At 41.4% G+C, this 24,925-nt stretch overlaps 1 protein-coding gene across 3 annotated transcripts in view; it reads right to left on the bottom strand.

Moving 5' to 3' along the window:
* rab6a (RAB6A, member RAS oncogene family) overlaps positions 1 to 24,925 on the bottom strand; it is a 95,182-nt gene that overhangs the window by 22,545 nt on the left and 47,712 nt on the right. For 2 of the 3 annotated variants that reach the window (XM_080197541.1, XM_080197544.1), the window contains 3 exons: positions 24,810 to 24,868; positions 16,957 to 17,010; positions 9,596 to 9,701 (listed from right to left, as the gene is read on the bottom strand). In XM_080197541.1, the coding sequence (XP_080053667.1) occupies positions 9,596 to 9,701; positions 16,957 to 17,010; positions 24,810 to 24,868 (219 nt within the window). Of the gene's footprint in view, positions 1 to 9,399; positions 9,506 to 9,595; positions 9,702 to 16,956; positions 17,011 to 24,809; positions 24,869 to 24,925 lie in introns of all 3 variants that reach the window. The other variant, XM_080197543.1, reaches the window with a different exon arrangement.

Raw genomic sequence — 24,925 nt, forward strand, 5'->3', positions numbered from 1 at the left:
GAGTACCTTCACCAGTGCCTTCTTCCACTTGTTATTTCTTACCAACACCCATATGGATTCTGCATCTTCTGACCCAAGATCATTTGTTGCTATCGTATTTATTCTGAGCCAAAGCTCCTCAAGTCGCAGACATGCTTACCCAGGATAACACCAGTAACCAGACGCTGCAGCCTTGACATCACCTGTCCTGCTACAGTTATGATTTAACAAATTACTTACTATTTTATTCTATCATTTATGTATTTTTTTTTAGATACTTTAATTAAAAAGTACTCTCGTTAGAGTACTTACATTTTTAAAACGAGCACCAGGAGCTCAACAAGGTTTAAGCTTCAGGAGAAAATTTCTAATCTTAATTTAATGCAGTTAAACTCTGGATTGGCCAACAAACCTCACGACAAGGCTAAATGTGCATGTAGAAATTAAAATTTTTTCAATTTTTCCAAAACCATGGGGCAGGATCGCACCCGCCATCCACAGGATCGCCACCAGCAGTTAAAGATCTGGTGAAGCCCCATTGCGCCAGCAACACAATCAGGTTCATGCCCAAAATAGGTGACAATCTGATCTACATTCATTTGGATAAATTTAAATTTATTTAAAGACCACCCTCATCAGATCTCCTCACTCCCCCTACATTTTCATAACTCGCCAACATTTATAACAGGTTCACCCAGATGTGAACCTGTCATGGGGATGCCTCCATAAGTGCAAATGGTACTAAAGCCCCTTGGGGAGGGGACATGGCTAAAGTTGGCACTACCCAGTTGGATCAAGCTTAACAGTGCCAACCTGCGTCTGGGGCAGTGTCACTGGCAGCCTCACATGGGGGAATCCTCTATTTATGGTGTTGGGGGGTGGGGGGTGGGGGGGGTGAGAGCAATGGGGATGCTGGTGAGATTAATAAGGGCGCCCCAATCTCAGTGGAGCTGGTTCTCAGCTCTAAGAGACCCCACTTTGCCAGAGTGATACCGCAAACCAGGATTTTCCCTAGAGTGAAAGGGACAAGATCTGGAGAGAAGACTGGCCAGTGGAACTGGAGTTCCATGCCCGAACTGACATGCTGCCAAATTCTCATAAGATTACACACATGGTTAAATTTTGCTTCAAGTGAACAGGAAAACTGGAAAATGAAGCTAAGTGAGTAAACCTACAGTTTCCACATGTAGCTTGAAGAACGTTGGCCTTTATCACCAACCTAACTACAAACATGAAAAGTTTAAATAAGCAGAGTATAGCCGCAGTACACTGCACCAAAGTATCATGCATATGATCCTTTACATCAGAGGTCCAACTAAAATGCAGAGATCTTACCAAAACCTAGCTATTTTGGAAATTTTCAAAGAGAAAGAAGGGAATGATGGAGGCAGTGATGAATTACCCTGGGCTATTTTGGTCCCTACAATGATGATGCACAACTCCAGAAGATTCAGGAAAAGGGAATATTTTGATTCAAAAAGGAGAGAAGGTTAGCATGCATTTTTTCCATTGAACTTAATCCAGTGATTGTCATTGCTGAACCTTACCTGGAGTGCTCCTTTCAAAATATGGCAATAACTCCAATGAATTCATGATATACTACCAGACCATTTCCACCCGCTCTCAGTACAATACACTTACTCCAATAAAGTTCAATTTTGAAAGCAACATTTACATGCACACATGCTTAGTACAATGGCATCACAACTATGAGACAACACTTTGCAATGATCCAGGCCTTAAATGAAAATGGTTGTGTTTCACATTGACAGCGTAAATAATTCTGTCCCATTTTCATGCAGAAGATTGAGCAAATCACCTCTTTAGCTCCAGGGTTGATTAATAAAGCTCTATTTTGAAAATCCAAAATTCTACATGATGAATGTGTGCATTAACTCACTAATTTATTGGACATATTTGCCCACAATCAGCAGTACAGATACTGTCGTAAAGGGGGAGCTCCGGGGCTGATCGTAAGGCAAGTTGGAGTAGGAGCTGCATCGCATATTTGACTGTGTTATACCAGGTTTTGAAGTAATTGATGACGAAAAATGAAAACGTAAAAATATTTTCCCTTGAACTGACATGCTACTTCTTGACCTGAAAACTGCACAAAAATTGTAAAACTTCTTCAGACAGCCGTGAGCATGCTGGCAGCTACTTCCACCTCTACTGAGCAGCATGGTGGTACAGTGGTTAGCACTGCTGCTTCACAGCACCAGGGACCTGTGTTAAATTGCTAGCTTGGGTCACTGTCCGTGTGGAATTTGCATGCTGTCCTCGTGCCTACATGGATTTCCTCCCACAATATAAAGATGTGCGGCCATACTAAATTGCCCCTTAGTGTCAGGGGGATTAGCATGGTAAATGTGGGGTTACAGGGATGGGGCCAGGGTGGGATAGCAGTCATGCAGACTTGATGGACTGAATGGCCTCCTTATGCACTGCAGGATTCTATGATGTTACCAAGTCTACATCCACACGCACCTATAAGACAGGCTGTGAATTCATCCTGCACAATGTTAGAAGGGTAATTTGCCCATTTAAAATTTTGCATAACTGCTGCAAGTAGAAGCATTGTGTAAAAAGCAGTGCCAGTTTCAGTATCCAATCTATATTATGTTAATTGATCGTAGCGGGGACTGTAATTAGTTTTGCTGCTATGGGAAAGGTGGGGGCAGGGCTTCAACTTCCAACTTCTAAACAAATATCCTGCAGGAAAAGTGCATCTAAATGGATGTCAGAAGAGTTGAGGAACAAGTTTTGCTGTATTGTTCCCACCAACTTTCACATAACCTGCCAATTTAACACCGAGGCCCATTCACAAAAAAGTCACTTGCAAGAGATACTGGAGGGCTTCTGGTGACCATGTGACAGCATTTTCCATACAAGGAATAAAAGGAAAAGAGAATTGAATACTAATTGTGCATTAACTGTGTTTAATAATATGCAGGGGTATTTTTAAAAATGTATTATTTCATGGGGAGTGGGCATCACTGGTTCAGCCACCATTTGTTTCTCAATCTTAGTTGTTTGCAAGTAGTTGGTGTTGAGTTGCATTCTTGAACTGCTGCAGTCTGTGGTGTAGGTACACCCACAGTGTTTTTAGGAGGGAGTTCTAGGATTTTGACGAGGCAACGTTGAAGAAATGTTGATTATAGTTTCAAGTCAGGATGCTGTGTAGCTTGGAAGGGATCTTCCAGCTGGTGGTGTTCCCATGCATTTGCTGCCCTTGTCCTTTAAACGTGGTAGAGATATAGCAGGGATCTGACGAAAAATGTTTTCACCCAGAGGGTGGTGGTACCTGAAAAGGCTGGCCAAGTCAGGAACCCTCAATATTTAAAAGGCATTTAGACAAGCACTTCACAAAATATAAGGCTCTGGATGAAGTGCTAGAAAATGAGTTCAGGACGGGTGTTTGATGGCCGGCACAGTCACAATGGGCCAAATGGCCTCTTTTTCTGCAGTAAAACTCAATCTTGTATTTGTTTAGAGTGAAACATGAAAAAATATCTCCCAACTTACTTTCCAATATAGTTTCAGCAATTGCCTCTTTATACGCTCAAGTAAAACTCAAACAAGACTGAGTAAAGATTGGCTCCCAGCATCCATCCTTCTCCAAATGGCTATGTACAAGACAGCAAAAAACCACCTGTAACAAGGTCAACCTTTATGTAAAAACAAGGAGGCATGCTGACTCTAAGGCCTCAGAACTACAATTTACTTTTTATTCTCATCAAAGGCAAATTGTGCGGAGAGTGTGGAGAGTCTGCAGAAGGATCTAGATAGGCTGGGCGAATGGGCCAGGAACTGGCAAATGGAATTTAATGTTGGCAAGTGCGAGGTGGTACACTTTGGTAGGAATAATGATAGGAAAGATTATTACTTACGTGGAGAAAAACTGCAGCAGGCGACGGTGCAGAGGGACCTCGGGGTCCTTGTGCATGAGTCGCAAAAACCCAGCTTGCAGGTGCAGCAGGTGGTCAGGAAGGCGAATGGGATGCTGGCCTTCATAGCGAGGGGGATTGGATATAAAAGTAGGGAGGTCTTGCTGCAGCTATATAGGGCATTGGTGAGGCTGCAGCTGGAGTACTGTGTGCAGTTTTGGGCGCCGTACTTACGCAAGGATATTTTGGCCTTGGAGGGAGTGCAGAGGAGGTTTACTAGGCTGATGCCGGAGTTGAGGGGGTTGAGCTATGAGGAGAGGCTGAATAAACTAGGCTGGTACTCGTTAGAGTTTAGAAGAATGAGGGGAGATCTCATTGAGACATATAAGATGATGAATGGGATGGATAGGATAGAGGTGGAGAGACTCTTCCCGCTCAGAAAGGACAGTAGGACTAGGGGGTACAGCCTCAAGATAAAGGGGGGGGCGGTTTAGAACGGAGTTGAGGAAGAACTTCTTCACTCAAAGGGTGGTGAATCTCTGGAATTCTCTGCCCGTTGAAGTGGTGGAGGCTACCTCGCTAAATATTTTTAAGAAGCGGGTTGATGGGTTTTTGATAAGAGAGGGGATTAAGGGTTATGGGGAGAGGGCGGGAATGTGGAACTGAGCCACGACAGATCAGCCATGATCTTATTGAATGGCGGGGCAGGCTCGAAGGGCTAGATGGCCTACTCCTGCTCCTATTTCTTATGTTCTTATGTGTTCCTACCAGACCACTCTGCTGATACCAACACTGAGCAACTGCACCCATCCCAAAGAGCTTTACTAGATACAGCAATCAACTTGAAACTGACTTCAATGCTGCCCTGGAATAGGAGGCATCTTTACAAAATGTGCATCCTCATCTGGTTGCATTAGCCATCAAAGAATCATAGAAACACTACATTCGGCCCACCAAGTGTGCAGCAACAACAATCCCACCAGGCCCTGTCCTCGAAACCTCACACCGTTACCCTGCTTATCCCTCTAACATACACATCCCAGGACACTAAGTGGCAATATAGCATGGCCATTCAACCTAATCTGCACAACTTTGGACCGTGGGAGGAAACCAGAGCACCTGAAGGAAACACACACAGTCACGGGGAGTACAAGCTAACTCCATCCAAACACTGACCCAAGTCAGGAATGAAACCCAGGTATATGGAGCTGTAAGGCAGCAGTGCTAACCACTGTGCCACCGTGTTGCCCACCAGAAGTCAGATAATTTGCAGAACAACATACACTTGCAGCCCATGTTTGGCAAGAAATTGTATCCCTCAGCATTTCTATGCTAGCAACAACACCAGCATGTAAAGAACAAAATTCTCTCCAAGCCAACATGGAGAAATTTGAATTATAAATATTCTTAAATTCTTCTCTTTTAAACCAAGGAACCTTCATCCCAGTCAACAATATAGGCAAATAAAAGCACACTGGTATAGTGCAAACATTAGTAATTGGAACTTAGCACCTACATTTTCAGGCCATGCTGACACCTGCAATCTTAAATCAGATACACTGAGGTTTATTTGAAGCAAGGTGGTACAAGCAGTGTAAGTGACCTGAACAAGTTTTCCTAAAGTCAGAATTCTAAACAACTTGCAGGAACCTTGTATCACATTTACAAAGTTCCTTACTGCTTTACACATGGCCAATGTTTCAATAGAAAACAACAATCCTAGATGCAGCAAACAGCTTGAACACCAGGAACAGTGGAAAGTTCAATACTTATACAAATAAAATGCCATAGGATAATTAACTATTTTTGGGTTTATGATCCTTTGGACATGGGTATCTCCGCACTTTTCTTACTCATTAGCAACAAGAAGAAAATCAGCAACATGGTGCTGCCGCATTCACTGTACTGTATGAGTAAAGCTTCCACATTAATCATTTTACAATGTAATCAAAACTGCACCTAAACTATGGGTTCAAAAAACCTTGCTTAAGAATAAAATTCAAATTCTACCAAAAGGAATCAATGTCCATACATTCATAAAGTGGTGCACGTTGAGAGTTTGATACAATAAGCTTACTAGCTTATCAGTGCAAACATTGGCACTTATGAATAAAACATAAGCATTTTAATCCTTCAAAAGTATATAGATGAGTCAGCCAATGTAAATGACCAAAGCTGAAGATCTGGAACATCCTATGCGATACTAGGTCGAATGAAATTTCCAAGGCTGAGGTCAACAATTTTAAATGAGGTAAGAGTATCAAAGGATATGGGTTAAAGGTAGGTAGAGTGAGGACAATTTTTTGAGAAAATCGCTGCCGCAATCTAAGTGTCGAATTTCTGTGAAAAAAGTAAATCATGCTGGTTTTCACTGGGAGTTAAGAAAAGGAGCTCCCACACTGTGCTCTGCTGAATGCACCAGCTTAAATCACGTTAAAATTCAGGGAGTGTGGCCTATTCCTGCTGGAGGCAGTGGCAGCACAGCGCTGAGCGGGTCACTGCACCGATCTGTCAGTGCCAAAATTGGTGCATGCACATTGGCGCGTCTGCAAGCCTCCTGATTGCTGGCCAGCTCTGCATTCCCCGCAATACCGGCCCTTTGGCCCAATCGCTGGCCCCACAAAGATGCCTGGGCTGGGTCTCAATCCCCCCCAACACCCACACACCACTGACAGTCTTTGCTGACCCCACCCTCTCACAGGCAGCCCCAGTTGCTGACCTTCCTACCTCTGTTCACAATCCTGGTGCAGAACGGAAGCAGGATACCCTACTGATCGCCTCCCAGTCAGGATAGGTGGGAGGAGGGAGGGAGGCCAGCAGTCTGCACTGCTAGGGTTGGGAGGGTTGGAGGAGAAGAGTCAAGGCTGAGTCCAGACATGCTGGAGTTGGGGAGGGTGGTTGCATGGCCAGAGTTGCAGGATCGTGGGACTAGCCAGCAACTGATCTGGCCAGTAAAACTAGGATGCTGGCAGACAGGGGCCACTGTCCATGCACAAGGGCCCGCTCAGCACTACAATGCCATCTCTCCAGCAGGAAACGGCCTCATTCCTTGATTTCTAAGCTGGTGCACTCAGCAGTGCACAGACTGAACTTTCACCAAAAAAAGTCAGCGTTATTTATTCCAGCTTTCACACAAATGCAACACAGAATCACTCCCATTATATTTATATTGACATTGAAATGTCCTTGTTTCCAGTGTGGAGCTGACGGCATCAGAAATCTGGCACTGGGAGATGCGCTCAGGGCTGGATGCCCAGTGCGGACTGCGCTAATCCGGCCCCGCTGAGCTAAAATAAAAATCGACGGAGTGAGGCAGGATGGGAAAATCGCCCCTCAGATCTTGATGATGGATTAGGCTTGAGGAGCTGAATAGCCTAATCTTGTTCATCTGTTTCCAGTGTGACCCATTTATCTTGAGATCTATGTTTAGTTTAGTTGAGTAATATCTGTTTACAAGAATCTAACATGCTGCTCATACTTGTTAACAATTAAACAACAGGACATATCGACTGACTCGCACTTTATCGAAGTAGGTACCTCAGCCAACTGACAAGTGATCAGAACAAGGAACAATCTTGCATTGAACAAAGGTCAACTAATGTGATAAAGAAGTCATTGAATAGTTCAAATGTGTTGAAATCCTGAGACATGTAACTGCCCTTGATATTAAGATAACATTCAAGAAAACGTGGCACCAAGAAGCTTAGTAAAGCCAAAGTCCACGTGGATTAGAGGGGAAAGAAACACTCCAGTGGTTGGAATGATTGCAGCCAATTATTTCAAGCCCAGTATATTTCCATAGGAATTCCACAGGACAGCATCCCAGCTTGGTTCATACACAGCAACTGACTTTCACTTCATACAGATACTGGTCAGTGACCATTACCAACAAAAGGGTAATGGTCGGCAGCTGCCCTTACTGTTTCAAGTGGTGTTCTGCAGGGTTTACTGTGGAACCCCTGTTGGTTTTATATACCAATGATTTGGACTTGAAAATCAACAGTTGAGAAATTTGCAGATGCCAAAAATTAACCATGTAATGGATTGCATAAGCTCCAACATAATATAGATGGATTGGTGGCATGGGCAGGAAAGTGACATTTGGGAGTTCAATACTGATAATTAAGAGGCAATGCAATTAGGGAAGTCAAACAGTAAAAAGGGAATACACAATAAACAGGAATATACTGAGACGAGTAGATGAAGTGAGAGATCTTGGCATGTTCAAAAACCAGGGTTCATAGATTCAGGCTAAGTGGCAGAAGATGAGAGGAAACACCATTTTATGCAGAGGGTGGTGGGTGTCCAGAATTCACTGCCCGAGTTGGTGGTGGAGGCAGAGACACTAAACTCTTAAAAAATACCTGGATCTGCACCCTGAAGTGCTGTAATAGCAGGGTTAGGGGCCTTGTGCAGGGAAATGGGATTACAAAGGGCACCTGGGTGACTTTGGGTCAACATGGACAACATGGGCTGAATGGCCACCTACCGTACTGTATCATTTCTGTGGTTCAAAGAGAATCAAGTAACTTCCTTATGGAATTGAAATCCATTTTCATAGTCAAATCCCCCACCATTTAAACCAAGGGTGACTACTCACTAGAACTGACTGATCAGCCAGGTAAACGCCATGACTATCAGAGCTGCTCAGATGCTGCATAATCTCGACTCCCTGAAACCTTTCCACCATTGACAATGCACACATCACCAGATAAGGTACGAGATGTTGTAAAAGGCAGCAAGACCTTGGGGTGTGAAGTGCTGTAAAAAGCACTGAGACCTTGGGGCATTTTCCGAGGAGAAACCTTTTCTCTCAGTTGTCGGTACGTAGAATTTTCTTCTCCCAAGTGTAGTGGAGACAGGGTATTGAATGTCTTTGCGGCTGCTTTTAAAAATTCTGGATTGACAAAGAAGTCAAACGGTATGGGGTAGTCATATAAATCAGGTCAGTCATGATCTTATCAGGTGTTGGAGCAGGTTAGAATTGCTTACATCTGCTCCTAATTTGTGTGTTTATATATTTGTTAGTATCCTAACCTGGCTGCATATTGCCACTTCTTCATTGCTGCTGAGTCAAATTCCAGGAACTCCCCATCTAGTAGCACATTGACAAGAACAGTTCAAAGCAGGGACTATGAATACTGGACTTGCTTGTAATGTTTATTAAGAATAAATGTTTAAAAATGCACATGATGCCATAATTGACAGCCACAGAATTTTCACTTCCAAAATAATCAGATGTAGCTGGCAGAATTGAAAAAATTTCTCTTAGGCAATATTATAGACAAGTGAGAGCAAGGTATTTACTTTGAAAAGTTACTACACACCAACTGGAAAATTTTGAAAACACTCCCCCAACATTCAAGCACTATTTGGTTTAACCCAAGGCCAGACAAATAACCATGGTTACCAGAAACACAACCAGATTTTCTTCACAGGCCTAGCGAGGAGGTTATGCAAAAATGCAAGTGACAACAGGGGATGCACATGCCAATTAGAAGCCAATGTTAGAATAGCAAAAGGCCCCACTCACTTGTAATATCATAGACAACAACTGCAACAGTAGAGTCACGAATGTAGCTAGGAATCAAGCTCCTGAACCGCTCCTGACCTGCTGTGTCCCATAACTGCAACCGCACCTAGTCATCAGGCAAACAACAGCAAGAAAAGGGAGGAATAAGAACATCAAGGGCCGTTCCCTTTTGAACATCAAAACTTTATATACCTACTTGTGATATCGTAAACTACTACAGCTGCAGCTGAATCACGGATGTAACTGGGAATAAGGCTACGGAAACGCTCTTGGCCTGCAGTATCCCAGAGCTGAAGCCGTATCTGTAGGATGGGAAAAAAAGTCAAAGAGAACAAAGCCAATGGCAAGCACTAAAACACACAAAGCAAAGGAAAAGTGAAAAAAAAGCTAATGCAGAAACTAAAAACAATGGCCAGAGACTGTTAAAACCCTCATAAAATCAATGTTAACCTTATGTCTCACAAGATGATATACTTTCACATATCACATGGTTGGAAAATGTTTAGAATCATCTCCATTCCATAGTTTTGGCATCTGCAAACAGTAAAAGCTACACCAATTGGCGTCAATGGATTAGATGAACCACGGAGAGCTGAAATATGGACCAAACATAACTTGGGCATTCTTCATGTTGGATTTCTCAAGTATTGTCAGCTGTGTGAAAGTCACTTTGGGAGCTGATAGTTATATAAAAACAGCTTTATTTAAAAAAGTATAAAGATGATAAAAACAAACTTGTCTTTCCACGAGGGTTCAAATCTCCCCATCCAGAACAATCTGGGTTTGGAGTAGTTCCAGTACAGCTTTCTAGATTGTTCGAATAGGAGTCATTGCTAACAAGCAATTTACTGTAGCAGTGCAAGTGTTAATAATCAGGCATTTCAAAATTCTGAGAGTTTAAGATGCCCAGAACAGCATGCAGCATCATTTTGTAATGCAATTTCTGTTCTGAAAGTACAGAACACTGACCCAATATTATTACAGACCAACTGATCAACATTAATACCCACCATCTGACCGTAGGAAAGCAGGTTTGCCCTGATGCATCAATATGGTAGTACACGTGAATGCTTTCACTGCACACAAACGCAACAAAATCTGCAAAAAAAGGCTGTGGAACAAAAAGGATCCACACAATTCCCAACAATGCCAAGATTTCTGCACTCAAATTTAAATGCAAAATATATTTTGGCAGCTGTGAAAATTTCCTGGATAGTGTCCTATGCTGATTAGTATAACTCAACATCCATTTACCTCTTTTGATATCGTTATCACCAGAAGTACAGTACAAAGAACAAAGAAAATTACAGCACGAGAACAGGCCCTTCGACCCTCCAAGCTTGCACCAACCATGCTGCCTGACTGAACTAAAACCCCCTACCCTTCTGGGGTTCCATATCGCTCTATTCCCATCCTATTCATGTATTTGTCAAGCCACCCCTTAAAACTTACTACCGCATCCGCTTCCACTACCTCCCCAGCAGCAAGTTCCAGGCACCCATCACTCAAAAAAAAAATCTGCCTTGTACATCTCCTTAAACCTTGCCCCTTAAACCTATGCCCCCTTGTAATTGACTCTTCCACCTGGGAAGCAGCTCCTTACTACCTATTCTGCCCATGCCTCTCAATCTTGTAGACTTCTATCAGGTCGGCCCTCAACCTCTGTCGTTCCAATGAGAACAAACTAAGTTTCTCCAACTTCTCCTCATAGCTAACGCCATCCATAGCAGGCAACATCCTGGTAAATCTTTTCTGCACCCTCTCCAAAGCCTCCACCTCCTTCTGATAGTGTCTAATTCTGGTCACCACACTATATTCCAAATGCGGCTTAACTAAGGTTCCATAAAGTTGCAACATGACTTGCCAATTTTTAAACTCAATGCCCCGGCCAATGAAGGCAAGCATGCCATATGCCTTCTTGACTACTTTCTCCAACTGCACTGCCATTTTCAGTGACTCGTGTACCTGTACACCCAGATCCCTTTGCCTATCAATACTCTTAAGGGTTTTGCCATTTACTGTATATATCCGATTTGTATTAAACCTTCCAAAATGCACTATGTCACATTTGTCCGGATTAAACGCCATCTGCCATCTCTCCACCCAAGCCTCCAACCGATCTATCCCCTGCTGTATCCTATGATCATCGCTATCCGCAAATCAACCAACCTTTGTGTCATTCGCAAACTTACTAAATCTAGCATTTGGATGTTGAAAACTTGGAGCTTTAGTTTTGGAAATCATATTTTTACAGTGCCACACAACTATATAATTTCAGAAACTGTTACTCCAAGATAAAGATCTTATACCACTCTTTAAAGAGAAAATTCAGAACCTCAATTCTTCATTTTTCCACTTTCAAAAAAATCTGAACTTTATTCTTCCCTCACCCCATTCCAATAAAAATGTAAGCTTATATTTTGGCTCACAGCCTCATGCAGAATTCTCAAAATAATTACCAAATTTAAACATTTCCAATTTTATACTCCAAGTAAAAGCTTCCAAAACAAAACAGCCAATTTTTCAATATCCCTAGTGCTGTACATGAGATGGCAGCATCAAAATAGGTAAATGGATACTATTATCTCACAGCTATTTCTTTCCTCTTGCTTTCAAAATTCTCAAATATTTATTGGCATCTGGTGGGTAGTGACTAAAGAAGAATCACCTGGTGATATTTAACATTATGATGCTATCATTTTGCCCAATCCATTGCCTAAAAGAGTAGTTTTCATTCTTTAGAGGCATAAGGAACTCTAAATTTTGATTTTGCTTTCTACCGTTCACAAGTTCAGAGAATAAAAAGGGAGAAGTTGAAAATTGAAATCTCCATCTAGAAATTCAACTCAAGAATAATGAAGACAGCAGCTGGAGTAGACATTCCCAAATTTTTCCCAATCACAAATACAGACCTAAATTTGAAGCATAGTAGCTCCAAAACGTCAAGTGTTATCACAAAAAACACAAGCTTTCCAGGGAACTGGCTTAGAGATAAAGGAACTCGAAGAGAATGAGCTTTTTACTTGGGAGTTCTTACACTTGGGAGCTCTATTGATTTAGTGGCTTGTTGGTCAAAGTCAACGCCTCTAATTATATCAAGGTAAGGGTGAAATCAAAAACTTTTCTGAAGACAGTGGCAAGACCATCTACACATTAACTGAAGCCAAATTGATTTAGATGCTGGCGACTTGCTGCTACCAAGTGGCTGTAGAAGAATAAATGAGCAGATCTTTCACACTGCCAGCTATATAATTTGCATTTAAATGAGGCTTTTCACTGTTAAAAAACATCTGTGTGTTGCAAAGGCATAATCAAAAACTATATACTAAGGCAAAGTTATACTAATTTGTTTAAAAGTTGTCAAAAAGGTGAGTTCTAAAAGAAGTGGGGGGAGGGGCCGGAGAAGAGAGAGAGAGACAGACAGAATTTCAGAAGCAGGAAGCTGAAGACAAAGCCAGCAATGGTGGAGCCAGGAGGAGAATCAGAGTTCAGCAGTGAGTGTAGGGTTGAAGATGATTATCGATGGGAAGGGGCAAGGTCATGAAAGGATTTCAAGAGTATGATCATTTTAAAAACGCAGAGCGCAGGCCAGCAGTGATTGCTGGAATGATCAAGTGTGGAGGTGACAAAAATCACAGCTGCCCATGTCTCAGGTAAGCACAGAAGTGGAAAGAATAAGGCAAAAACAGGTGAATAACATGATTGTGATGGAGAAGAAATGGAGTGACAACTCAGTGTGGGATTGTTTAGGCCAGAGGTTACAAAATTTTCTGTGTAGCCACAGATGGACAGAAAAAGTTTGAGTGCAGGGGAGGGGCCAAAAGCAATTACTCTTATTTTTGGGGAAATTGCAGCTCATTAAGACTGAATGTTGGAAAACAATCCAGTAAAGACAATGGAGAATTAATGGAGGTGGAGAAGATATGGAATGGATCTACTCAGGCCTCATGTGGAAGCTGACCATCAGTGTGGATGATGTCACCAAAAACAACACCTTGGCAAAGAATAGCCAGACTTGAGATAAATGTGCAATGGTATCAGAAGTCATTTCTTGATATGCTGTAGCTACAATCAGATACATAAAGCAGACCCAAATGTGAAACGTGCTGAACAATGGAAAAGGTTTTGATAATTTGGCTAAACATCTTAGTCTGTACTGAGGACAAGTTGGGATAATGCAGCATGCCAAAGTCAAAGAGTATGTCATTAATGGCTTTGATTAGAAATGGGATGGTGTTGAGCCAAGAGCAGATACCTGATTGAAGAGTCAAACATGGAGTTGCAAGAAATATAGGCATGCATTTTGGAGCAGCAGCTAAAAATGGCTCTGAAGTTAGCTAAGAGAGACACTAAGATGTGTGTTTTGATGGACCTTCTAACAAGCCACAAGAAGATTGCACAGAATCTTGCTAGGTTGTGCACATTTTTCCTAACTTAATGCTTTTGCTTCTTAAAATAACGCAAGTCCATTTTGCATTTGGAAGAGAGCCTGGACATTAGATTATAACAATCAAGAGTTTGATTGGTTGGCGTGTGGACGCCGATTGGGAGATGCTAGTTCATTCCTCAGGATGATGCCTTAAATAGTCAGTCACACTGCCTGGCTTAAATTTTCAAACAATGTTTGGCAGTTAACTGTCAGTCGCCATTAACTGGTGCAGTTTCCATGGAATACCTCTCCCAGAGTCTACTTGCCAAGAAGTCAGCCCAGCCTTCTCTGGAACATCAGCCAGTACAGATCATGGAGAAAACACCACAGCATTTGCTGGTTTCAGATTCAACTAGAGTAGTCGGCTATGTATGGAACCAAAAGAAATGGGGGAAGATATTAAATGAGTTTTTTGCATTCGTATTTACTAAGGAAACTGGCAATGGAGTCTATGGAAATAAGGCAAACAAGTAGGGAGGTCATGGAACCTATATAGATTAAAGGGGAGGAGGTGCTTGCTGTCTTGAGGGAAATCAGAGTAGACAAATCCCCAGGACTGGACAGGGTATTCCTTCGGACCTCGAAGGAGACTAGTGTTGAAATTGCAGGGGCCCTGGCAGATAGATTTAAAATGTCAGTATCCACAGGTAAGGTGCTGGATGATTGGAGGATAGCTCATGTTGTTTTGTTGTTTAAAAAAGGATCAAAAACAAATCCGGGAAATTATAGGCCAGTGAGTTTAATGTCAGTAGTAGGTAAATTATTGGAAGGAGTACTAAGAGATAGGATCTACAAATACTTGTGTGGACAGGGACTTATTAGGGAGAGTCAACTTGGCTTTGTGCGTGTTAGGTCATGTTTAACTAATCTATTAGAGTTTCTCGAGGAAGTTACCAGGAAAGTGGACGAAGGGAAGGCAGTGGATGTTGTCTACATGGACTTCAGTAGGCCTCTGACAAGGTCCCTCATGGAACATTAGTGAGGAAGGTTCAGTTGCTAGGTATACATGGAGAAATTGGATTAGACATTGGCTTAATGGGAGAAGTCAGAGAGTGGTAGTGGAGGATTGCTTCTGAGTGGAGTCCTGTGGCTAGTAGGGTGTCACAGGGATCAGTGCTGGGTCCATTGTTGTTTGTCAGCTGTACCAACGATCTGGATGATAATGTGGTAAATTGGATCAGCAAATTTGCTGATGATACAAAGATTGGAGGTGTAGTGGACAGTGAGGAATGTTTTCAAAGCTTGCAGAGGGATTTGGACTAGCTAGAAAAATGGGCTGAAAAATGGCAGATGGAGTTTAATGCAGACAAGTGTGAGGTATTGCACTTTGGAAAGACAAACTAAGATAGAACATACAAGGTAAATGGTAGGACACTGAAGAGTGCAGTAGGACAGAGGGATCTGGGAATACAGATACATAATTCCCAGAAGCGGCATCACAGGTAGATAGGGTCGTAAAGAATGCTTTTGGTACATTGGCCTTTATAAATCAAAGTATTGAGTATAAGAGTTGGAATGTATGGTAGGTTGTATAAGACACTGGTGAGGCTAAATTTAGAGTATTGTGTGCAGTTTTGGTCATCTAATTACAGAAGGATATTAATAAGGTTGAAAGAGTGCAGAGAAGGTTTACAAGCATGTTGCCGGGACTTGAGAAACTGAGTTACAGAGAGAGGTTGAATGGGTTAGGACTTTATTCCCTGGAGCAAAGAAGAATGAGGGGAGATTGCATAGAGGTGTATATAAAATTATGATGCATACAGATAGAATGAATGCAAGCAGGCTTTTTCCACTGAGGCTAGGGGAGAAAAAAAACTAGAGGACTTGGGTTAAGGGTGAAGGAGGAAAAGTTTAAAGGGAATATTGGGGGGGTGGGGCTTCTTCACAGAGTGGTGGGAGTGTGGAATGAGCTGCCAGATGAAGTGGTGAAAGCGAGCTCACTTTCAACATTTAAGAAAAACTTGGACAGGTACATGGTTGAGAGGGGTGTGGACGGATATGGTTCAGGTGCAGGTCAGTGGGACTACGCAGAAAAATGGTTCGGCACAATCAAGAAGGGCCAAAGCACCTGTTTCTGCGCTGTAACGTTCTATGGTTCTAGAGGCCAAAGATAAAGACGACTAAAAAAAAATCATCTGATACGGAAAGGAACAAAACACAATCAGCAATGCAAGAGCAGGAATGGATAAACATCTTAAAAATACTTTTACATAATTATATCCTAGAAATTTATAGAATAGAAATAATATCTTGCTTTTGACATAGAAAACTTTTCTGTCTGTGCACAACAGTTGTGTTGGTGATGCACATTAGTAGAAAACATTATATGGGAGGATAACCTGGCCAAAATTAACAGATGTGAATTTCAGGTCCAGTGCTGGAGATGAAAGCTTTTGAATCCATCGCCCTTATACCACATGGGGATAATAGCAAACTCAAACTGCAGAAGGCCACATCTAATTTTCATTTATTTTAGGAGGTCAGAGAGAGGCAGGAATATGCACTCTTTTTTCTCAAATAACATCCTCAAATAACTTAACAGATTTAACAACTCAAGAAGGAATTACGAGAAAGCATGCTCGTTTATTGTAATATAAAAGCAGACTCTTGGGAAGCCTGGCATGGCAGGATTCCTAGCTCATAGATCCACACTTAGTACACCAAATGGGTCTGTACAGTGCCTGTCATTGAAATGAAGTCAACAACATTCCCACGCTTGAATGCTGGATACAATTGATAAACTTGGTACAAAGTGCACCAGCTTCTCCCCAGAGTGCCATTTACCTGTCAGCAGAAATTGCTGAGATGGCAGTTTCTAACACTTGCCAGTGACTCCATACTTCACATGGGAGGTGGAGGTGGAGGGGGAGGGGGGAGTAAAAAGTTCCCTATGTAATCGCTACTGAAAGAAAAGGGGACACCAATATAGTTTGTTACAGTACAGCTGAAAGCAATTGTTAGCTTTTAAACACGATTTGCTAAAAATATGATAAACACGGCGTCCTCCCCTTAATTAGTAGATGGATCATTTTGATAATCTATTCTGATCACTGTCTTCATTTTCTAGAAATATTAAACGCATTTTCAAAATTAGTCTTTAAATTTGAAAAAAAATTTAAGTTACTTACTGTTCGATCTTCCAAATACATAGTTTTTGACAAAAAGTCTATTCCAATGGTTGCCTGTAGGACAGGGGTGGTGATGGGAAAGAAAAATGATTTAGTTCAATTAAAATATACAAGTTATCAATTACAAAATAACAGTATTTTTGACACCCAATATGATCTGAATATAGCACTTCCTGATTCCTTTAACCTTTCCTCACCAACTTGTTGGTGTAAGTGACCAGATGCTCCCGTAAGTCACATCATCTCTGACCTTATAGACTGTATATCAAGGTTCATTCTTTGACACCACTCAGTTATACTCAATACAAAGTCTATCCAATAATGAGCTGCCTGTTTGAGCTGCCATGATGTGGAGATGCCAGCATTGGGCTGGGATAACCTGAACTGCTGCAATCCATTTGGTGTAGTTCAGTCACAAGGCTGCTGGGGAGTGAATGCCACATGAAGCAATGTCTATCAAAATAAACGTGATGTGGAGATGCTGGCATTGGACTGGGGTAAACACAGTTAAAAGTCTCACAACACCAGGTTAAAGTCCAACAGGTTTATTTGGTAGCACAAGCCACTAGCTTTCAGAGCACTGCCCCTTCATCAGGTAAGTGAGGGACTGGGTTTGAATCCTTCCATGGCAGATAGTGATATTTGAATTCACTAAAAACCTGGAATTAAAAGTCTAACAATGACTGTGAAACCATTGTTGATTGTCTGGTTTACTAATGTCATTTAAGGGAAGAAAATCTGCCACCTTTACCTGGTCTGATCTACACGTGACTCCATATCCACAACAATGTGGATGACTAATGCCCACTGAAGCTGCCTGGCAAGCTATTCACTCCAAAGGCAAATAGGGATAGGTAATAAATGCTGGCCAACCAGCAATGTCCACATCCCATAATAATAAAAACAAATATTGTGGAGCAATTAAAAGCAGGGATTTTCATGATGTATGATTTAAAGATGTGGAGCTGGAGCAAGTTAGAAATTGTGGAGGGTTAAGACCATGACGGAATTCATAAACAAAGACGAGAATTTTAAAATCAAGATGTTGCTTAACCAGGTGGTGATTTAGGCAAGAAAATATAGGGTTGATAGCACATGGGCAGCAGAGTTCTGGATGACAGGACAACATGGTGGTGCAGTGGTTAGTACTGCTGTATCAGCGCCAGGGACCCAGGTTTAATTCCTGACTTGAGTCACTGTGTGGACTTTGCACATTCTCCTCATGTCTACATGGGTTTCTTCCAGGTGCTCTGATTTCCTCCCACAGTCCAAAGATGTGCAGGTTCTGTGGATTTGTCATGCTAAATAGCCCTTTACTGTCAGGGGGTCTAGCTAGGACAAATGCATGTGAATATGGGGAAAGGGCCTGGGTAGAATTGCAGTTGGTGCAGACTTGATGGGTCGAATGGCCTCCTTCTGCCCTGTAGGATTCTATGATTCTACCTCAAGGGAGTGTAGAATGTAGGAGGCTGTCCAGGAGTCCATTACAATAGTCGAGCCCAGAGGCAACAACGGCATGGATGAAAGTTTCAGCTGTAGATGGGCAGAGGCAGGGCAGAATCCAATAATGTTACCAAGATGGAAATCTGCTACCTTAATGGTGGTGCAGAACGACACTAAAGGTTGTGAACATTCTAGCTCAGCCCGAGACAGATGCCAAAGAGGGACGTTTGTGGCAGGAACTGAAGACAATTAGTTTTAGTCTTTCCAATATTTAATTGGCGGAAATCACGACTCATTCAGTACTGGATGTCAGACATAAGAACATAAGAAATAGGAGCAGGAGTAGGCCATCTAGCCCTTCGAGCCTGCCCCGCCATTCAATAAGATCATGGCTGATCTGTCGTGGCTCAGTTCCACTTTCCCGCCCTCTCCCCATAACCCTTAATCCCTTCTCTTATCAAAAACCCATCAACCCGCTTCTTAAAAATATTTAGCGAGGCAGCCTCCACCACTTCAACGGGCAGAGAATTCCAGAGATTCACCACCCTTGGAGTGAAGAAGTTCCTCCTCAACTCCGTTCTAAACCGCCTCCCCTTTATCTTGAGGCTGTGCCCCCTAGTCCTACTGTCTTTTTTGAGCGGGAAGAGTCTCTCCACCTCTATCCTATCCATCCCATTCATCATCTTATACGTCTCAATGAGATCTCCCCTCATTCTTCTAAACTCTAACGAGTACAAGCCTAGTTTATTCAGCCTCTCCTCATAGCTCAATCCCCTCAACTCCGGTATCAGCCTAGTAAACCTCCTCTGCACTCCCTCCAGGGCCAAAATATCCTTGCGCAGGTGCGGCGCCCAAAACTGCACACAGTACTCCAGCTGCGGCCTCACCAATGCCCTATACAGCTGCAGCAAGACCTCCCTACTTTTATATTCAATCCCCCTCGCTATGAAGGCCAGCATCCCATTCGGAGAGAGTGGAGAGTGCTGTCAGCATACAGCTGGCATGTTTTCAGATTATGTAGATAAGAAATAGGACATAAGCAAGGATAAATCCTTGATGGACACCCAGGTAACTGTGTGCAAGAAAGAATGCAAGCAAATGCAGGTTAATCTCTGACCATGATTAGATAAATAAGAATGGAACCAGGTGAGCAAAGGTCTACCCAGCTGAATGGCAGTGGATAATATGGTCAACTGTGTCAAAGAATGAGAAGGGGGTAGCCTCAGCAAAAACCTTCTGCTAAACAGAAATGAAGCATTCATATTTATGTTCAGACTTCTGGAGAAACAGGTCAAAATTACAGTTGTCGCTAACTAGGATGCCAACTTCAGCTGAAACTTCAAGATGCTGAACCCTTCGTTTTGCATTTTTTTAAAAATTTGTTTATGGGGATGTGGATGTCACTGGCTAGGCCAACATTTATTGCCCATCCCTAGTTGCCTTGAGGTGGTAGTGAGCTGCTTTCACGAATCACTGCAATTCCTCAGATGTAGGTGCACTCAGAGCTGTACACCTCACCTGTGCATTAAAGAGCTTTTAAGTTCAACCAGCTATTTCTTCTTTTGCTTTCAATGCTGAAACTATAAATGGATAGGAACTGGCTCTTGAGACAAGACACACAAAGATCAACTGCTCAATTCATCAAACCTACATTATTGAGGCATATGTGAAATTGCAATAAATTTTCCAGATGGTGCTTTCTCTATTTGCAGAAAATGCATTTAAAGTAAAAAGGGCTAATCTATTCTAAAAAGATATATGCAAAAACTAAGATCAGATAGGTGGGGTCAAGCATGGCCCCCATCCTCAGCTTTATCATTTCAATCCTCCATTTTTTCCACTGCTCTTGAACAGTTATTACATGCTATAGCCAGTGGTCAGACTGAAGACTTTTGGTAAAGTTACAATAGCAGATTATGGCAAAATTTTTGTAGTCTCAAGGTTTTGAGCATTTAAGGAGACACCAGGAAAAACTGTCAGGCTTTTTTTTTTAGAAAGTACATCTTTCCAGGATTTTAATCCAATTCAAATTTGCAATTAAATTTCCCTGACAGTCTTTTTTGAAAGTCTGAGATAAGCCAATGACAGCAGTTAAAATACATAATACCAAAATGAAAACTTTTATGGAGATAATGAAACAAACATTAATACAATGCATTAGCCAATTTAATTTTAAAACTAGATAGAATTAATTACAAATAATTGGAATATGAAGCTGTGCAAGTGGAGTAGCAGACGCCCTTTCCCATATTAACATCTACTCTCTGAACAGCAACACTCAATAATTTAGTATTCAGGATGCTGTTTGCTGAAGCACTGAATATTGAGAAATGCTGAAAATAGAATTAAAAATTAAAAGGCTCCTCACTGGAAATTTTCACTCACGGGACTGAATATGCAGTAGGCATGAACTTAACAACAGAGGTTAGACAGTAAATCCCACTGATTCACTTAGTTTACAGGAAGGAAACCTGGTTCCACTACTTGATCTGGTCTTAAATCTTGCTGACAACGTCCTCAGAGCAAAAATAGTTAAGTTTAAAAAAACGTTGCCTTGCCAGCATCATCCAAATCCCAAGAATAGAAAAATGTCCATTTAGACAATATTTACTGTATTTTCAAGAGAAAGCCCCTTTCAAATTATGTTCTCACAGCTTGCTTTCACATCTCAAATCCTAAATTCAAGCAATAGCTTGCTGAACCCATTAAGTTAAACAAGACATTGTGTGGTGTAAGCCAGTTCAATAACGCAACTGGAGCTCATCAATTACTCTAATGCTGAGTCAGAACATTGCACCAGCTTGCATTTGGAAATTCTGAATTAATGGTTTAATCAGCTACCTGCAGTGGAATATAAATTCTCAGGTAATATTCACAATCAACCTGATCATCCATCAGGTCGATGTAATGATGTCACTGCACTATCCAAAAACAAAAGGAAGTGTTGCTGATTCCCTAGCCTATATTTCCCTCACAACTAACATCACAAAAAAAAACTGAACAGGTTCTGCATCACATTGGCAATTCTTGCTGTGTGAAAATAAAACAATGCAGGCAAGGTAACTACCCTACATAATTAAGGACAGAGGCTGGAAACATAACATGTTATATAAATGCAGGTGGTTGTTACCATATTATAGCAGGTTATTGAATGAGCAATACTGTTAAACAATAAAACTGCAAATAGTCCAGGGTTCAATACAATCTGTCTTTAATGGCTAAAGAAAGGTAGAAATCAGTTTCCACTGCAGTATGGTACAATTTATTTCAAAAAAAATTACTCTCAACACAACAGTGCTTTTGTTGTAAAGTAATGTGACACAAGCTAGATGGATTATAATGTTCACTTGGAGAGCTATAAACATATCAAACTGGAAGAAGAAAATAAAAGAATATTGATCTCGTTCAAGTTGAAAGAAAGCCAGAGAAAAAACATTGTACCATTTCCCTTTAAAACTGCAGGAAAAAATATGGTAATTTTTTGTATTGCAATGTCAAGCCATATAGACAAGGTGATCATTTCAATTTCAGAGCTTGGGCGAATCAACGGATCACAAATTGGCTCATCACAGCTGCAAGTGCAATCACCTCGGTATAACTGGCTTCTGTTAGAAAACACACGGGTGGATATTATTGACAACACAACTGATCATTGTAAAGCGGTCCACTACGATTAAACTGTCTAACCAAGGGTTAAAAACCAGCTAAGGAACATACCAGAGGATTCAGAATCCAAATCAAGATACCACAAGAGCATACGCTTTTGAGAGATGCACAGGGGAAAAGTAAAATAAAAACACATTTGGAACAAGAACTATGCTGGGAGAACCCATTACAACCAATGAATTTGAACTAAAAATGCTAGTTTTTTTTTAAAAGAGCTCCTTTCATAACGTTCCACAGAGCAGTAGCAGGGGCATTGCTTAGCAACAAAAGGCCCACTTCCCAGAGGGGAGAGCTTTGTTTTGTTCTTCAGTTTTAACTGGAAGCCACAGCAGGTGGAGACAGACCACTGAGGACTGAAGCTCTCAACGCTGCCAGGAGAAGCTGGACAGGCCAAGGGAGTTGCAAGGATTGATATAAGCTTCCTAAGGAAGGAGATACAGTCCAGATAACCAGGGAATTGGGACAAAAAGAATGTTTCAGATGACTGAAGTTAAGTGAACTGAGCGTAAGATAGAAAAACTTATTGAAGAATTTAAAAAAGTGCTCTGAATTAGAGACAATTGCATCAACTAGATTTAAAGTGGGACAGCAGGTCTTATGAGGTAGCTAAAATGTTTGATGTAATTTTAATAAGTATCTGGGAATTGAGAATTAAAGCAATTGTGACATTTGAATAGCAGTCAAAACAAAGAAAACTTAAAGGGGTAAAATCCTCGACTGGATTCATTGGTAGAAGTGGAGTAGAAGCACTGTTCAAAAAAGTCATTTAGAAAACGTCGACTAGATTTCAGAATGCAAACTGCTAATGGAAAGTATTATTGCGAACAAAGATTTTAAAGCTTGTTTTTGGGAATGGAGTGTGGAAACTGTCACATGACAATCATCGGAGGGGGAGGCACCAGACACTTGGATTCAGACAGGAGTCTGAAGTTGACCATGGTCATCTTGTGTGCATCAAAAGGACTCTGGTGAGACCAGTATAGATTAAAGTTATACGTCATAATCCGTGTCAATCTTAAAATTTAAGCTGAGGGGAGCAAAGGAAAATTGTATAATTATTCAATTTTCAAATGTTTGATAAAGGTTTTTTTTCTTGTTGTTAAAATTAATTTTAATAGGGCGGCATGGTAGCACAGTGGTTAGCACTGCTGCTTCACAGCTCTAGGGACCTGGGTTCAATTGCCAGCTTGGGTCACTATCTGTGTGGAGTTTGCACATTCTCTGTGTCTGCATGGGTTTCCTCCAGGTGCTCCGGTTTCCTCCCAGTCCAAAGATGTGCAGATTAGGTTAATTGACTATGCTAAAATTACCCCTTAGTGTCCTGAGATACGTAGGTTAGAGGGTTTACTGGGTAAATATGGGGGTAGGGCCTGGGTGGGATTGTGATCGGTGCAGACTCGATAGGCCAAATGGCCTCTTTCTGCACTGTAGGGATTCTATGATCCTATGAATTAATGGTCCTGCGGTTCTGTTCCTCCACATTTGGTAGAAAGTTAAAAGTTGTGGTCTTTTGAGTCCAGGTTCCATTCTGGGATCTTACTGTCCAGCTATGTCAGGTATCATGATGAGATTTTTTTTTCCCCCACAGAGGATTGTGAATCATTGGAATTCTCTACTTGAGAAGACTGTGGAAGCTCAGTCAGTGTATGTTCAAAGCAGAGATTAATAGATTTCTGATAAACAATAATTTAAAGGGATATGGAGATAGTGTGAGTAAAAAGGCACTGAAGTGTTCAATCAGCCATGATCATACTGAATGACGGAGCAAGCTCGACATGCTGAATGGCCTACTCTTGTTCCTAATACAAGAGGAGAGAAAAGGACTGAAAATAGTCAGCAAGTCAGGCAGCAGCTGTGGAGAGAGAAACAAGTTAGTTCTTCAGATGGATGACCTATCATCCAAATTCACTTGGTAGAGTCTTGGGGTGGCCAAGATGGTAAGGTGCCAGTAGTACAGAAATGTGACTGTGATAAAATGTTACTGTGATGAGGATCATTTGGATTTAAGGAGGGGAATGAAAGGCAACGGTTTCCCCGTTTGTACTTTGACAGTAATTATTGCTTTAAAATTTGGTCAGTCCAAAGATGTGCAGATTATGTTGATTAACCATGCTAAAATTGCCTCTTAGTGTCCTGAGATGCATAGGTTAGAGGGATTAGCGGGTAAATGTGTAAGGATATGGGGGTAGGGCTTGGGTGGGATTGTGGTCGATGCAGACTCAAATGGGCCAAATGGCCTCTTTCTGCACTGTAGGGTTTCTATGATTCTATCAATATTGAGGTCTTATTTCTTCTTTGTAGCTCTATTTATGCTCCTAAAGTTTCATGGCAGAATATGCATTTATACATTTCTGTGTACTTGGGCAATTTTGAATCCAAATCTAATGTGTTCAGTACAAGGCTATTAATTGTAATTTAGTCTTTCATCTTTCTCAAAAGCACTATTCTTTTCCTCACTAACCAATTTAAAAAAAGTGCAAAGTTACTGAGTAAGTGATTCAAAAACAGTGCTTGCTTGCCGGGGGAAAACTTAAATTAGAATAAAGTGAATGACTTTTGAAAACTGCAAAGCATTAGACAATGAGATGATTCCCTTTATATTTAATCATTCTTAATCTTTAATGAGCAGATTATGTCAGAAATAATGTTGCTTCTGAATGGGGTCAAAATCATTGTGAAATAAGTTGCCTTGATCATTTAAAGTTCAGATTTCGTATTATGGCAGATGAAATAAAAGCATTTACCTGGTAAGTGTTGTCAAAGCTGTCATACATGAACCTAGTTATCAATGAAGTCTTCCCCACTGAAAAAGAATACAAAAGTGTCAAATTTATTAATTGCCCCCAATTCTTTGGATTAC

The sequence above is a fragment of the Carcharhinus amblyrhynchos genome, chromosome 10 (genome assembly GCF_965287045.1).
Source record: "Carcharhinus amblyrhynchos chromosome 10, sCarAmb.v2.hapA, whole genome shotgun sequence".
NCBI classification, from domain to species: Eukaryota; Metazoa; Chordata; class Chondrichthyes; order Carcharhiniformes; family Carcharhinidae; genus Carcharhinus; species Carcharhinus amblyrhynchos.